The 13,774-nt window shown below is 37.1% G+C and overlaps 1 protein-coding gene across 1 annotated transcript in view; it reads left to right on the top strand.

The window, feature by feature from the left end:
- NDFIP2 (Nedd4 family interacting protein 2) overlaps positions 1-11,603 on the top strand; it is a 30,574-nt gene extending 18,971 nt beyond the window's left edge. The window contains exons 6-9 of the mRNA XM_035899659.1: positions 941-1,065; positions 4,183-4,249; positions 7,888-7,993; positions 9,843-11,603. Coding sequence (XP_035755552.1) covers positions 941-1,065; positions 4,183-4,249; positions 7,888-7,991 — 296 coding nt within the window. The 3' untranslated portion in view covers positions 7,992-7,993; positions 9,843-11,603. The remainder of the gene's footprint in view (positions 1-940; positions 1,066-4,182; positions 4,250-7,887; positions 7,994-9,842) is intronic.
- Positions 11,604-13,774: the final 2,171 nt, after the last annotated feature.

Genomic DNA, 13,774 nt, shown 5'->3' on the forward strand with positions numbered 1-13,774 from the left:
GTTTATTGTGGGCTTCCCAAATGTTTTCAGTTTTCCACCATCTTTGCCCTCTCCAGAACTCCTGAATTGTCTTTTTCTACCAGTTCCCCCAGCTTTTCTGTTCGACGGTTTTCTCATGAGTTGCCCCCACTTACTCGCAAAGGTGGGACATCACCTACTTGGGAATTCCCACACTTTGACCTGATGAATGCAAATTGAAGTCAGTACAGATGATGTTAGTGATTGCCAAGTACATATGCACTTATGAAACTTAAATTGTAAAACTACTGGGAGGTGTGTATTGAGCATAACTACCACTGTTACTTCAATGTCCTTTTTGTTTCTTGATTTCTTAAGCTTCTGTGTAAAACTTCCAAGGCTTCTTATATCTTATGCTTGAATATAGATCTAAAAGAGAAGACAGTAACCAGTGAAACATCAGCTTCTCAACTTATCTTCAGTTCTGTACGATGTTTACAGAGCAAGAGCGGATACTTTTACTCTGTTTGATCCAAACTGGATAAAGCTGAATATGCAGCCTTGATACATGCACGTATGTGTGCATATAACTATATTTTTGGTTATAAAAGTGTAGCAAGGTGTGTTTTTTTTCTTTGTTTTAATCCAAGTCCTGTATGTTACAGTCCTTTGTTTGCATTTACCCTTCATGTCTAGTGTCATCTGGCTAGCTTTCTGTAGCAATGTAATACTTTCTTTTATGTTGGAATTTTCTCTTGTTTAAAGTAGTAGGTTCCAGCCTGTTTACCATTTGCTTTGTTATTAAGTGACTATACCATGGGGAATGTCTGGGTTCAAAGTCAACCTCTGAAAGCCTGTATTACCGGAAGGGAATTACTGACTGTGTAAGCATGTCCTTATTAGTTTAGAAGTTAAATTAATGTTAAGTCTGTTTGCTTAGCTATACAGATTAACAGAAGCCACTGTTTCTTTTATTTTACAGTGGCGTTTATTTTCAACTGGATTGGATTTTGTTTATCCTTCTGTATAACAAATACCATAGCTGGAAGGTATGGTGCAATCTGTGGATTTGGTCTGTCCCTGATCAAATGGATTCTCATTGTACGGGTATGTTTCTTGATTCACGCTGTACAGATTCTGTTTGTAGAACCAAACCATAACAATTTATTCAAGGATATGTAATAAATGGAATTAAAAATCAGTATATTAAATTCCAGTGCTTAATAGAATGCCTAGAATTTTCTCTAACTTCCACCTTAGTAGAGAATTTACTTGCTATATATTCATATGTGCTTACTAATAATGAAGCTTAATCTATTTTTATCTGGCATAGCATTTTACATTCATCGTTCCACTAAAATAAATGTAGAGTGACTCATTCTTTGCAGAAATATTTAAAAGCATACAGAAGAAGTGGAGCAAGTACCTAAAATGTCGCTGGTATTATGGTATCCTATATGAAAGATTTATAAATGGCTCAGCCTACTGGGGTGGGGGGGAAATGAGAAAGCATTTCTTCTGTGTATCTGATTCTTTTATTCCTTGTAAGATACATACTGAATCAAGTCAAAAATGAAGTTAGTAACATTTTTACCATCTTAGGTGCTCAGTTTCTTGATATTTTCACTGCAAGACTAGCTACTTTTCAGAAAGGTCTGTTAGCCGAATGGAAGTTACTTAGCTGACTAAGTGGCTGCTAGATGAAATGTAATGATTCTTTTGAATTTGAATTCTACATGTTTGTGAGACACAACGTTTAAAGTCTTGTCCTGTCTAATGAAGAAAGAGATCTTGGATAACTTAGTCATCTTTTATGCCCTGCCAACTCTGATTTTTTTTTTTTATTTATTTTTATTTTTTTAATGTGTATGTGCTAGTAAGTTAACGTGTTTTGGTCTTACCACAATAATATAAGGATTTTAGAGAGATGAGATTGCATGGTACTTCCTGGACATGTACTGCATCCTTCTCAGAGCTGAGGGCAATTTGGGGGGCTGGCTTTTTTGCTTCCCCAGAGCAGGGGAATGCTACCAGACCAGATGTGATTCTGGTGTACTTGATTGGAATTCAGGGTTTGGGATGGAATTTATCTTAAGGGAACGAGAAGACATGAATTTTTCAACTATGCATTCATTGGGGATATTTTCAGCTTCCCTTGAGGCATACTAAACAGCGGGCAGAACTTGCTCATTGTGCCATTTTTATTATTCCTATCTGCTTGAAAATGTGCTCATAACAAACACAAAATTAATATATGCTGTACTTCCTTGAAGAATTACTGGGTTCTAGACTATATTTAAATTCTTGTACATGATCTGTTACTAAATTAGAGCTGATGAATTCCAAGACCTCAGGGTTGGTTTGTTTTTTCATGGTGAAGATTATCATCTTCCTCTGTTGTCTCCCTTTCTAGAGACAAGAGTAGAAAGCCCATAAGGTCTATGTCGACAATTTTGTTTTAAGGGTGACCCACAAACACCCGTGTGTGCACAAAATTGTTCTGTTCCTTTGTTTCAAGCTCCTCCAAAGGCCTGTGCTGCCCTTTCTCGGGGTCAGTAGCGCAAAACTTTATGGTGTCTGAACAGTCCGAGTTCACAATATGCTCTCTCTGTATCAGTTTTTACTTGGGGCGGGGGGGGTGGGGTGAGGGTGGAGAGGAGAACAAAAGCACAGTTTTGCTGTTGGGGAAGTTCTGCAGCCATGGCCGCTTCTGCCTAAAGAAAGTGCGAGAGTAATGCACATAAGCCAGTATTTGCTGGTTTTAGTAAATCTTCTTTCCAGTTAAATGAAATAGTAACTTTAAAAAAAGTGTATTGGTATATATGTTTAGAGAATGGAAAATACTATCAAGTGAGATGGGCTAAATAATGTTGTCAAATTCCTGGGAACTGAGTATTCATTTGATATTTTAATGAAGCGTCAAAATATGAAATACTTACTCTGCTGAATCGTAGAAATGCTAGTATTTATATAGGGGTAATGTAAGTACCAATTCTTTAGTTCAACTTAGTAATTCTGTTCCTTGATATTTTTTTCTTGGATTGCCCATAGAAATGAGTACAGTACAGGAATTTGCATTTAAGACTTTAAAGAATTCTCATGATCTGGCTTTATTCTGGAGAAAACATGTGGATCTCTGTGCACAGTTACTTGAAGAAAAAAACAACTATATCTAGAGTTCTTTAAATTTCTTGGAATTTTATCTGGTTGCGGTATCTTTTTTTTTTTTTTTTTTTCTTAAGAGTAAACTGAATTATGTGCCTGAATTACGATATTTCTTGGTTGATACTACTGAAATGGCCTAGAAATGGCGAATGGGAAGCACTGGGGCAGGATGCAGTTACCATACTGAATGGTAGTAGGATGGGAAGTATATGAAAAGTGCGCAGAGCTTCTAAATAGGTTATTTCATTCCTTCTGGCAACTTTTCACACATCTCCCCATTCCTACTTCTTATGTGAGTTTTGGAGGCATTTGATTAGCCTTTTTATCAGTGAAGCGTGCAGTCTGGAGCCTGGTAAAGGCACAGATACCTGTCTCCAATACCATCACACCCTGCCCTCCAGCTGCCTCCCACATCACAGGGCGGACAAAACTGTCTACCGTGGTCACTAACAGGAACAGTTGAAATGCCACTTCAAGGTTCATTTAGTTGCGTTCAGCTCACCGCTGGGAACTGAATGCTGGTTTGAAAATGAAAAGACTTTAATGAGTTGGGGGTCTTTATGGGGCTGGTATTCTTGGCAGCGTTTAACAGTAGGGGGTATACAGAAGGTCAAAAGCTCTTCTTTTGAGGGGTCAGCAGAACATCCCTGTCTGATAAGATTAAACTAATGTGGCTTTTGGTGTTAATATCTAAAGCAGCAGGCTGCTGTAATGTGTTTGGGATGGCAGGCATTGGGGGGAAAAAAGGAGAATTGACAAGTAGTGATTCATTATAATAGAAAATGTCAGATGGTTCTGGCAAGTAATACAAGTTTGGATTTTTACATACACGCAGATTTTTAGGGGTTTTAAAATAACTTTGCCACAGACCAACTGACACTGGAAGTGTTACTTGTATATTAAACTGCTGCACAAATACTAGGTTTCCATTTTAGTTGAATATATTACTTTTATTTAAATTTGCTTTTTCCCCTCTGTGCTTTCTGTATTTGCATAGTGCATTAAATGAATCTCTAGTCATCTGTCTTACTGCAGCTAAGCCTCATGTATGAATTTCAGTTTTCAGATTACTTTACTGGATATTTCAATGGACAGTACTGGCTTTGGTGGATATTTCTTGTACTTGGTAAGTGGCAATTGAAAACATTTCTGGTTTGATGTGAGAGTACTTGAAGATGAATCATGTCATTGTAAGTAAGAGTTCTGTTACATGCTTAGCTGTGTGTTTTTCTTTAGCTGCTGATAGTTTTGTGTGCTGTTTTTATTTCCATAGTATTCACAAGGTTATTGGTTACCATAGTGGTGGTGGTGGTGGTGTGTGAACTGCAGACTATTCAAATAACCTTCAGCTCAAAAAATTGTGTTCTACATATGTAATTATGTACCTACCTGAGACTTGTAATTTGTGCTTTTTAAGCTGCTTCTACTGATGCCGGGGTGCAGAACTGTGTAATGAAACTTAGTCTTTATATAGAGAACATACTGAAAAGTGAGTGATACTGAATGGTTACATGTATAAACCTGCATGTCAAGTATTACATTTTAAGAAATGTCACCGATCCTAGGAAAGTGGAGTCTGTTGTCTGGTACACGGGTCACAAAATGTCCTTTTCTAGTCCTTTGAAATGCAGACTGCATCAGTAGTTTCTTGGTCAGACAAGAGAATGGCTTCATGCTTTCTGATCACAGTGCTCTCATGATGCCAGCTTTCTCTGAGGCCTGCCTGCCCATGTTCAAAGTCTCATACGCATCAAATTCTGCTCTTCTTGCTGTTTTTAATTAGGATATAGCGCACCCCAACCACTATACCTTTTTTCCTACTGTGGATTTTGTAATTAGAATATGAAATCTGGAATGATTTTCTTTTACAGGAGTGCTACTATCCATTTTATTTTCTAGCTGTGGAAGCATAGTAAACTGTTGCTGGTTCAGTAGGTGGCACTCTTCCCTTGGAGTCAATTGACTCAAATGGCAAACAGCTAATGTTAGAATGAAATGTTGAGTAAATTAAAAAAAACAAGAAAAAACAACAATGCTAAATCCTGACTGCTGGTGACTTGTTTTTTATCTCACAAGAAGTGCCAGAAATCTTAAAAGATGTTACCTAAAACTTTGTCTGCCTTTTAGTAAAGTTTGAGGGCATTCATCAGACTTCCTAATACTCATCTTGCTCTACTGTTGTGCACTTGGTCGCTTGAGATACATAGAAACTGTAAATATGTCTCAGCACCAGTCCCTTGAATGCTTTCATACTCTGAGGTGATTGCATTAAAGTAGCAAGTGAAATGACTCTTTATAGGTACAAACGTCTCCAGATAAGCCTTTAATTAAAACAAAACCTTGTGGTGCCGGAAATTGGGGGGTGACACTCTTTTCACTTGGATGAAAATACTGTGTTCTTCCCCTAATGTTTTCCGCCACTATGTCTATGGAAAAATCTGTGTGTTTGTAGTTCCTCTTTTTCCTAGTCTTTGCAGCACTTGTTCAAAAGTTAGCTCACTGAGATTTAGGAAAGCCTTAGCTTCAGCATTAACTGTTTGAAGGTGTTTTTTTTTTTTTAATTTACTTTAACTCCCAAAGTTTATAATATGCTGTGGAATAACAGGCATTCATGAGGCATGCAGTATGCATCCAGCAGTCAACGTTCCCTTGTCTTACAAATGTTTTGCAAGAAATAGGCCAACAGTGTTTTTAAACTGATAAAAGTGGATATACCGAGATTGCTAGAACACCATAGAAGGATTTAACGCAACAGAGCTACTTAGCAGGACATGGGGGAGTTTTATCAAGTCATGGGAGCTCTGCCAACCAGATCTGTATTTCGTTGTTTCGGATAACTTTCCCATCAGAGCACGCGACGTAGCATGTCCTGCATCTCTTCAGAAGTGAGTGAACAGAGTTGGATTCTTTCTTTTGTGTAGTGCTTTGACATACCTGAGCCCACCTATTGCTGTCATCTTCTCTCTCTTCAGGTGTTCACCTATCTGTTTCTGCTCCCTTCCCTTTTTTCAACGTCTGGAAAAATCTGCTCACGCTTCACAGAGAAGTGAAGTGGTCTGCTTCCAAGGAGCTGTCATGTACAGTGAACAAATTGAAGAGAGAGACAATTCTAATTTTTAAATTTAAGTGTTAGCCAATGTTTCTTTTTGAAGAGCACAATGGAAAGTGGGGCATGGGTTTTTTTTTTTTTCTTCCTTCCCTAAACAGAGAAATATAAAATATGGGTTGAACTTGGACTGGTTTTTCAACATGTGTAATGCAGAAAGTATGCTTTCAGGCACCTTAAGAGCTGCCTGCCCACCTTTTGCTGTTTCAGCTGCTTTTCAGTTGAACGTGGGACTATCTCTGGTAACGTCTGGTGAGCAGCTTTTGTAGTAGACTTTTGATCCAGATCTTTCTTCTCTGTGCAGAATTCACCTTAATCACAGAAATGTGTCTGGCGTAGGTCAAAGTTCCAGTGGTTAGCAGAGCGTTCTCTGTGTTTCGGGGGGTTTTTTTGTGTGTGTCCTAATGAGGTTTTGGTTTTAAAAAAGCAGAAAGAAAGTAAATTAGACAAAAAATTACAAGTAAAAAGCATTTAGAGAAGAAATGAGCATAGGAAAAAAAAAAAAAAATCAAGAGTCTCAACCTGGAGAGCAGGAAGAAAAAGTGCATCACATTGCAAAATATCAGTGTAACCGTAGAGATTGTTTATTAGGATGTAAGATGATGGAAAGGATGAAATCCTTTGCTAAACTTGTTAAACTTCAGTTTAGATTTTCATTTGAACCTTTGGAATCTTAATGTATCAGTGTGTGTATATATACACATAAGCATATACCTCCAAAGTGCCCATGTACTCATTACATGAGGAGAATTGCTCTCTAGGCTCGCGTTTCTCTCCACTGGATGTGGAATTCAGATTTCAACCCCCGCAACTCTTTGGGCACATTGTTTTACCTGTGTTTGGACTCTCCCTGATCCAACTGATGAATGGATTACTCTGCTGAAGTTTACTTAGTGGAGGAAAATGGGCCAAAGAGCTGTGTCCGCTATGCAGCAATATGTTTTTCGGAGTGAGTTTATTCAGATATCCAGAGAATCTCTGAATTGATAAAATGATGTTGCCAACGTTGTGTTAGTGATTTCCATTGTTGCAACTGTAAATTCTGTGTGACTATTCTGTATCTGTTGTCCCTATTGTCACAGCTGAAATATTTTTTCAAACACAGTTACATATTTTTTAAAAATTTGAGTTGTGGAGTTGACAAAAAAAAAAAAAACCAACCTAATCATAACACATGTTGAATGATTTTTTTGAATTGACTGTTGTTCTTCCTGCTCTTGGACAGGTGCGTTTTCCTGGATGGTTAAATCTCAAGCCATAATCTACTATAAATTATTATTGGCTTGTTGCTAGAGCAATCTGTGATGTCTGTCTTTTTAGGACACTAGTAAATTATTTTAAGAACTCTACTTGAAAAGAATGTTCAGCATGTATTCTTTTTTTCTTCTTCTTTTTAAGTTGTTTCATGCAGTCTTTTTAGCAGACGATACTTGAACCCAGAATGAGTGTAAAATTTCTGAAAAGCCTTCCATAAAGCTGTATCCTAATGTCACAAAATAAAAGCAGAAGGCTTGCTTGTTGAATTTGTGAATGATGCATAAAGACCTTGCTTTACTTAATTTTTTAAAATCTAGATCACACTATTTTAATAAGAACAATGTGGGATAGCATGTACTTCGGCTGATATACTTCATTTTGTGCATTTTATACACTTTCAGGGCTCCTCCTGTTCTTTCGAGGGTTTGTTAATTATCTTAAAGTCAGAAATATGTCTGAAAGCATGGCAGCTGCTCACAGAACAAGATTTTTTTTCTTGTACTGAAGGTAAGCAATTTTTAGTGATAAGATTCTCTCTCCTGGGAAAACTGAGAAGAATTAAATACTTATATTAAAAATTAATAATCAAACTTCTGTCATAAAATAGAAATAGCATGTTTTTTTAAAATCTGTCATGAATGTTGTATATGTTCTACATGGACTTGGAAATACCTGAAGTCTCTTGAAGTCATGAAATTTGAAAGTAAATAATGCATCCCTGTTGCCTCCGGTCCTCCCTGGAACTAATTTTCAGTAACAAAACCGAAGAGGAACCTGTTGTTTTTCCTAAGCAAGAAACAGCATCTGCTGCCTGTCAGGATACTGTCCTTTGTGTTGGAAAACTGGCTTTAGCAGTCAACCTGTTGTCAGCAAGTTAGGAAGCACTAATCTGTCTGCATATTAAATCTGATTGACATGGGTCTGAACACGCAAACAATAGATGAGTATTGTCTCTCTTTACATGACTGGATTAAGACAGTCGTGTACAAGTATGATTATTGTGTATGCAACAGTGTGCTTTATATATCCTTCAGGTAGCTGACTAATCAGTCTGGCACATAGCCACTTTTTTTCTTAATACTTTTTATCCGTTAGGTGGATCTATTGGACTTCACTATGTAACTTAAACCGGGGGGTCTCCCTTTGTGTTCAACTTTTTTTATTTAAACAGCGTGACAAGATAATTTAAGCTTAGAAATAAGTACTGTAGCATTTTCATTACTCTGCATTTACTTAAAATACTGTACTTTGACTTAACCGAGAAGCTATGTTTGCCATAATAAAGCAGGTTTTAATAACTTTTCTCCAAGATTGGTCACAGGATCAATATGAAGTAACAAGCAACACGTTATTGAAGCCTAAAAAAACCCTGAGACAGTATTTGCCTAGAAAAAAGGGTTCCTTTTACGTAAGACATGCATTTAAAAAACAGCTAATGATAAATATCTATCCTATACTAAATCCTATATTCTGATCATGGAAGAAATGTGTTAACATAACACAGTATTTCTTTTTAATGCACCGTTTTGCCAAATTATGCAGCAAGTTAAAGTCAAATAACTAAGGTGTATATTGTCTTTTCGTAACCTACCTGAACTGGCATCTACATGTCACCATTTCCTTTTTACAATAGTTACATATTGCTCCTTTTTTTAGTAATGTGGTAACTGAAATTTGTAGAGACGAGACTGAAAATACCTGATAGCTTTCAGTACAACAAATTTTAAAAATATCATTTCAAAAGTAACTGTTAGGATTGTTAGGACTAATTGGTGTTTGAAAACTGTACCTTGAAGAGAGTAATGGGAGTGTAGGATAATGTGGTCTGGGATTCTTTGCTCTCCTACAGTTAAAATTCTGCTTTGGGACAAACCACTATTTAATTCAGCATTAACTGAAGTTAATGAGTTGTCCTGTCTGAATTCAGTGGCTTTGAATTTTTCCTTTACCTGTAAACATTACTGAGATGTATGGGCTGAGAACGTCTGTGGAGTGTTTAGAGAGCTGGATGCATAAACACTATTTTTTTGAAGCATCTTAAGTATTGAAACAAGGAGTTCAAATTAATTGCTATCACGCTTAAATGTCCTTGCTCTTGTGTAGACAGGTAGCTTCCTCTGCAGTGACTATTAGTTTTAATAAATAACAAATATTACCTCTACAGCTACAAAATATTTCCAAGTGTTCTTTTGAAATGATAACAAATAAGTCTTTGGTTTTTAGTCCCATCCTGACATGGGCAGGGGGGTGGGGGAAAGCTGCTGCTTTGCTGCTTCTAGGTTTAATGTCAGTCAGCAACGCTCCTTCTAGTGAATTGCTGCAATGAACTGAAGTACAACTCTTTCTTTATCTCCAGACTGCACCGAACAGACATTCCTTTCCTATACCAGTGTGAAACTTCCAGATGATCTGTAACCCTCCGAGTTAATAGGATAGAAGACTACTAAAACCAGAAGACAAGTTAGTGAAGATCCGGCTTCAAAAAATGAATGACGGGATGGTTTATGCTCAAGTACCAATTCTGGTCATTCTAGTAAACATTTGTAATTGCTGCCTTTTGTTTTAGCACATTTGTATATGTGCTTATTAAAAAGATAGTATTGAAGTAAGAACAAACCACCTGTTAGTATAGATTAGGTACAGTCAGACTCGGTTAATCTGTGCTTGTTGTATCTGAAAGATTTAAGTGGTAACTTGTTTCACAGCCTGTATGTACCACTGACTTGTTGATCTGAACTTTGAGTACAATGAAATGCATTAAATGATTCAGATTAACCAGTTCAGATAGGGGTTTTTTATATATATAATTTAGATTCATCTAATGATTGTGTAGAACATTTTTAAGCTTCCTAAACCTCAGAGTTCCTTGTTGTCACAGACTTGTATTTGCCAATATTTTATCAAATTCAAACCAATATGCTGGTTTGCTTAAAACTGATACTCCACTTTGATTCCCCTGTAAATAACTCTGCATAAATGACTGTTTGAATTGCTTCTTAGGAAATATGTTAAAATATATTTTGTAACAGCATATTCTCTAAATTTTGTTAATTGGCTATTAAGGGTATAGTTACTATTAGATGTAATTTTGGAGGTAAAGGCATTGAATTGTTAGTCTCATCCTAACTTTCCTCACATGAATTATTGTTAACCGGTTTGGGCTTGAGCCTGAAAATTGTTATTCATATGCATGATCCCATCAAAAGATAGAGTTTGTTCATGTTAGCAGGGACAGACAGCCTTACATCTTTAGTCCTTGGTTATGCAGTTGGATCCTCGTAGGTGCACCTTTGTTCCTGAAAGAGGGAATTGCAAATGTATTCCCTGGGTTATAGCACTGACTCTGTTTAAGAAGTCTTGAGTTCGGTATAAACACATCATTGACCCTGAGGGCTTCTCAAAAAAAATTCATATATCTATCTTACAGCGCTTGTTTAGAATACATACTGTTCCATTTCCTAAGAATAAACTGATTTAAATATAAGGTAATTTTGGAAATAATCTATGAACGTAAAAAAAAATCCTACTTTTAAAGCTCTGAAAGTAGAAAATGTGTATTGCACCTCTCCCAACATCCATTTAAGGTATACCATTACTTTCTTATAAATATCATCTCTTTAAGGGGTACTGTCTACTGTTCATGCATGTGTGGTTTCCTTTGAAGTTTGTGAAATTTATGCTTCTCCTTAAGCAGGAGAATACATCTCTCAGTCCTTTGTACAACTGGAATCTCAGTTGCAGAAATATATTGGTTGTTGGTTGCACCTTTGAGGAAAAAAAAATGCAAATACTTTCCTCCAGTTTTTCTTTTTATATTAGAATTCTGCCTTTTTATTACTAACATTAAAACCAGTGAGGTTTATGTTGTTTTAAGCTAGTGCTGTATTCGGTTTTGTATCTATAATGAATGTTTAAAATATACATATGTAAACTGGCCACATTATTCATTTTCTTAATGTTTCAGAGGTATTGAAAGCAACTAAAACTTTAGGGGCACTTCCACTTCCCAGCTTTTTATGGAAAGAATAAAATTAAGTATTATGTTCAATATCCAATTGGGATTTCCTTCTAAACTTATCTGTTTGTTTCTGTCTTCTTTTGCATTCATTGTCCATATGAAAAAGAAGCGGATAATAAAACATTGCTTTGTTTTGCTAAATAAGACTTACGCTTTTTGCCTTTTTTGTACTTCACGTTGAAAAAAATGCATACTGCAATATGCCGGCACAGAATTACAGACAAATTACTTGGCAAAATAGATACTAACCGATCCTCTCTGCTCTTTTCATCTCGTGTTTTATGGCAACGAACTGTAAGGACATTTCTTTTAGTGAGGTAATACAACTGTGCAAAGCATGCAATATTGATTCATTTTTTATGTTTACCGGTATCAGCTGGTACTATTTTCCAACTGTATCCATTTTCCAAAATTAGGTAGCAGTCTTCTGATAGAATTATTTCTGTTTGCTTCACTGCATTTTATGGGAAGCTTCATACAGATACTTGGTTTTGTTGCAGGGTTTTGGTTGTTTGGTTTTTTTTGTCTGGACTTGCTCGGAAGAATTCTCATTTGGACAGAAAGAATATGTAGGGTTAAAAATGTACACGTTATCTAATCCTCTGTAGTTGATGCAGCAGTTTGGTAGCCTGAAATCTCATCAGCAGGAGGAAGGGAATTGGGACACTGTTTTCAAAGACTCTGCAATCTATTCCAGATGTGTCAAATGCTGCATATTTTCCTTGCTATTTCCTGTGAGCTTGGTTAGTAGCAGCTGGCTCTGTGGTTTAGAGACACCTGGCCAGCTTTGCTTTGTGTCTTAGTCGGGGAGGAGGGGGGAAGCTCCAGTATCGCAGCAAAGTTGACTCTAAACAGATTTTGTATGAATGCAAATAAGGCTTTGAAGTTTGGGGCAAAAACAGCTGGGAGGGGAGGGGAGAAGGGGAGAGAAAATCCCATTTTATTTGAGCAACTTGCGTGAACGTAATTTCTTTAATTTTGTCATTACTTTTATTGATGTGGATGCCACAGGAAGATGGACGTCTTAAATATAAGTCAAGTAGCCTGTGACTCTTGTTAACAAGTTTCAAAAATGATCCGTCTCTTGCACTTCCAGTCCTCTTACAGGGAGGAGGTTGTCTCCAAGCTTTCACTTTGCTGTCTCACCTGTAGAGCACGGACACCGTCCTCATCCTGCAACGCCTTTTAACCTGGTTTCAACACCCTACGCTTTCTGGGTCTGCTTCCTTCCCTTTGAACGCTCACAACAGGTCAGGAAAAGTGGGTTTTCTTAACTTGCTGTCCTAACATCAGAAGGCTTTTAATCTCTCTTCCACTTTTTGAGACTGCTTTCCCGTAACACTCTGCATTAGTCCCTCCTGTGTGGTTGCTTGTGTTGTTCACTTGAACAAAAAGTTCGTCTCATGAAATTACTGTTGCTTCCTGGGCTTTTGAAGAGAAGGTGAATAACCTCTGGTGTGGAAATGTTAGTCGGAATGGGTATGGAAATCTGGTATGGAGATCTCTCAGGAAGGAAAGAAAAATATTTCTGATCATGCTAAAGCATGATTAGCCTATGTGCACAGCTACCTAGCAGCAGTGGAGGCCGGTGTATTGCTTGTCCTATGTATGTTGTTCTTTCCCACTGTCCCCAGATCCATTTCTTTTTCATTTATACTTCCAAGGATACTCTTACCATCTGTATCTTCTCTCCTTTGTGTATCCTTTCCACTCCCATGCCTCGTCTCCTGTCTCTGTGCACTCACTACGCACCCTGCAAGGACAGGCAGAAGGCTGCATCTTGGCTGCAGTTAATAAATAACTCACCTACCAATTTCTAAGGGTTTTTTTTTTTTTCTTAACTGCAATGATGCTTTGTGTTTTCATACGTCCATATTTTACAGGTAAGACAACTTTTCAGAATCAATGACTTTCAGACAACTGGAAATGGTTAAAATATGTGCCTGTGCCATCCACCTGTTGCAAGCATTGCATATGCGAGTGGAACTAAAACAGTGGGAGAACGTGTTTTAGTTATATTTTCCATTAGCTCCTGAAGTGTCAGTGTGATCAACTTTAAAAAATTTTCTGATATGTAATTGGTTTTGGTGTCTTTTTTTTTTTTTTCCCCCCCACCTTTCCCAAATGAAAGAAAAGTCAGCTTTCCTGCGTTTTTATCTGTGGCATATTTTCTACATAAGGAAACTTCCATGCGGTGAGGCTTAAAAGTACTGCAAACAGCATCAGCTTTCCAGCTGTTCAGGGGTTTTTTTTGTGTAAAACAGAAAGGT

This window comes from Egretta garzetta, unplaced genomic scaffold (assembly GCF_000687185.1).
Source record: "Egretta garzetta isolate BGI_Z169 unplaced genomic scaffold, ASM68718v1 scaffold808, whole genome shotgun sequence".
In the NCBI taxonomy this organism is placed as follows: Eukaryota; Metazoa; Chordata; class Aves; order Pelecaniformes; family Ardeidae; genus Egretta; species Egretta garzetta.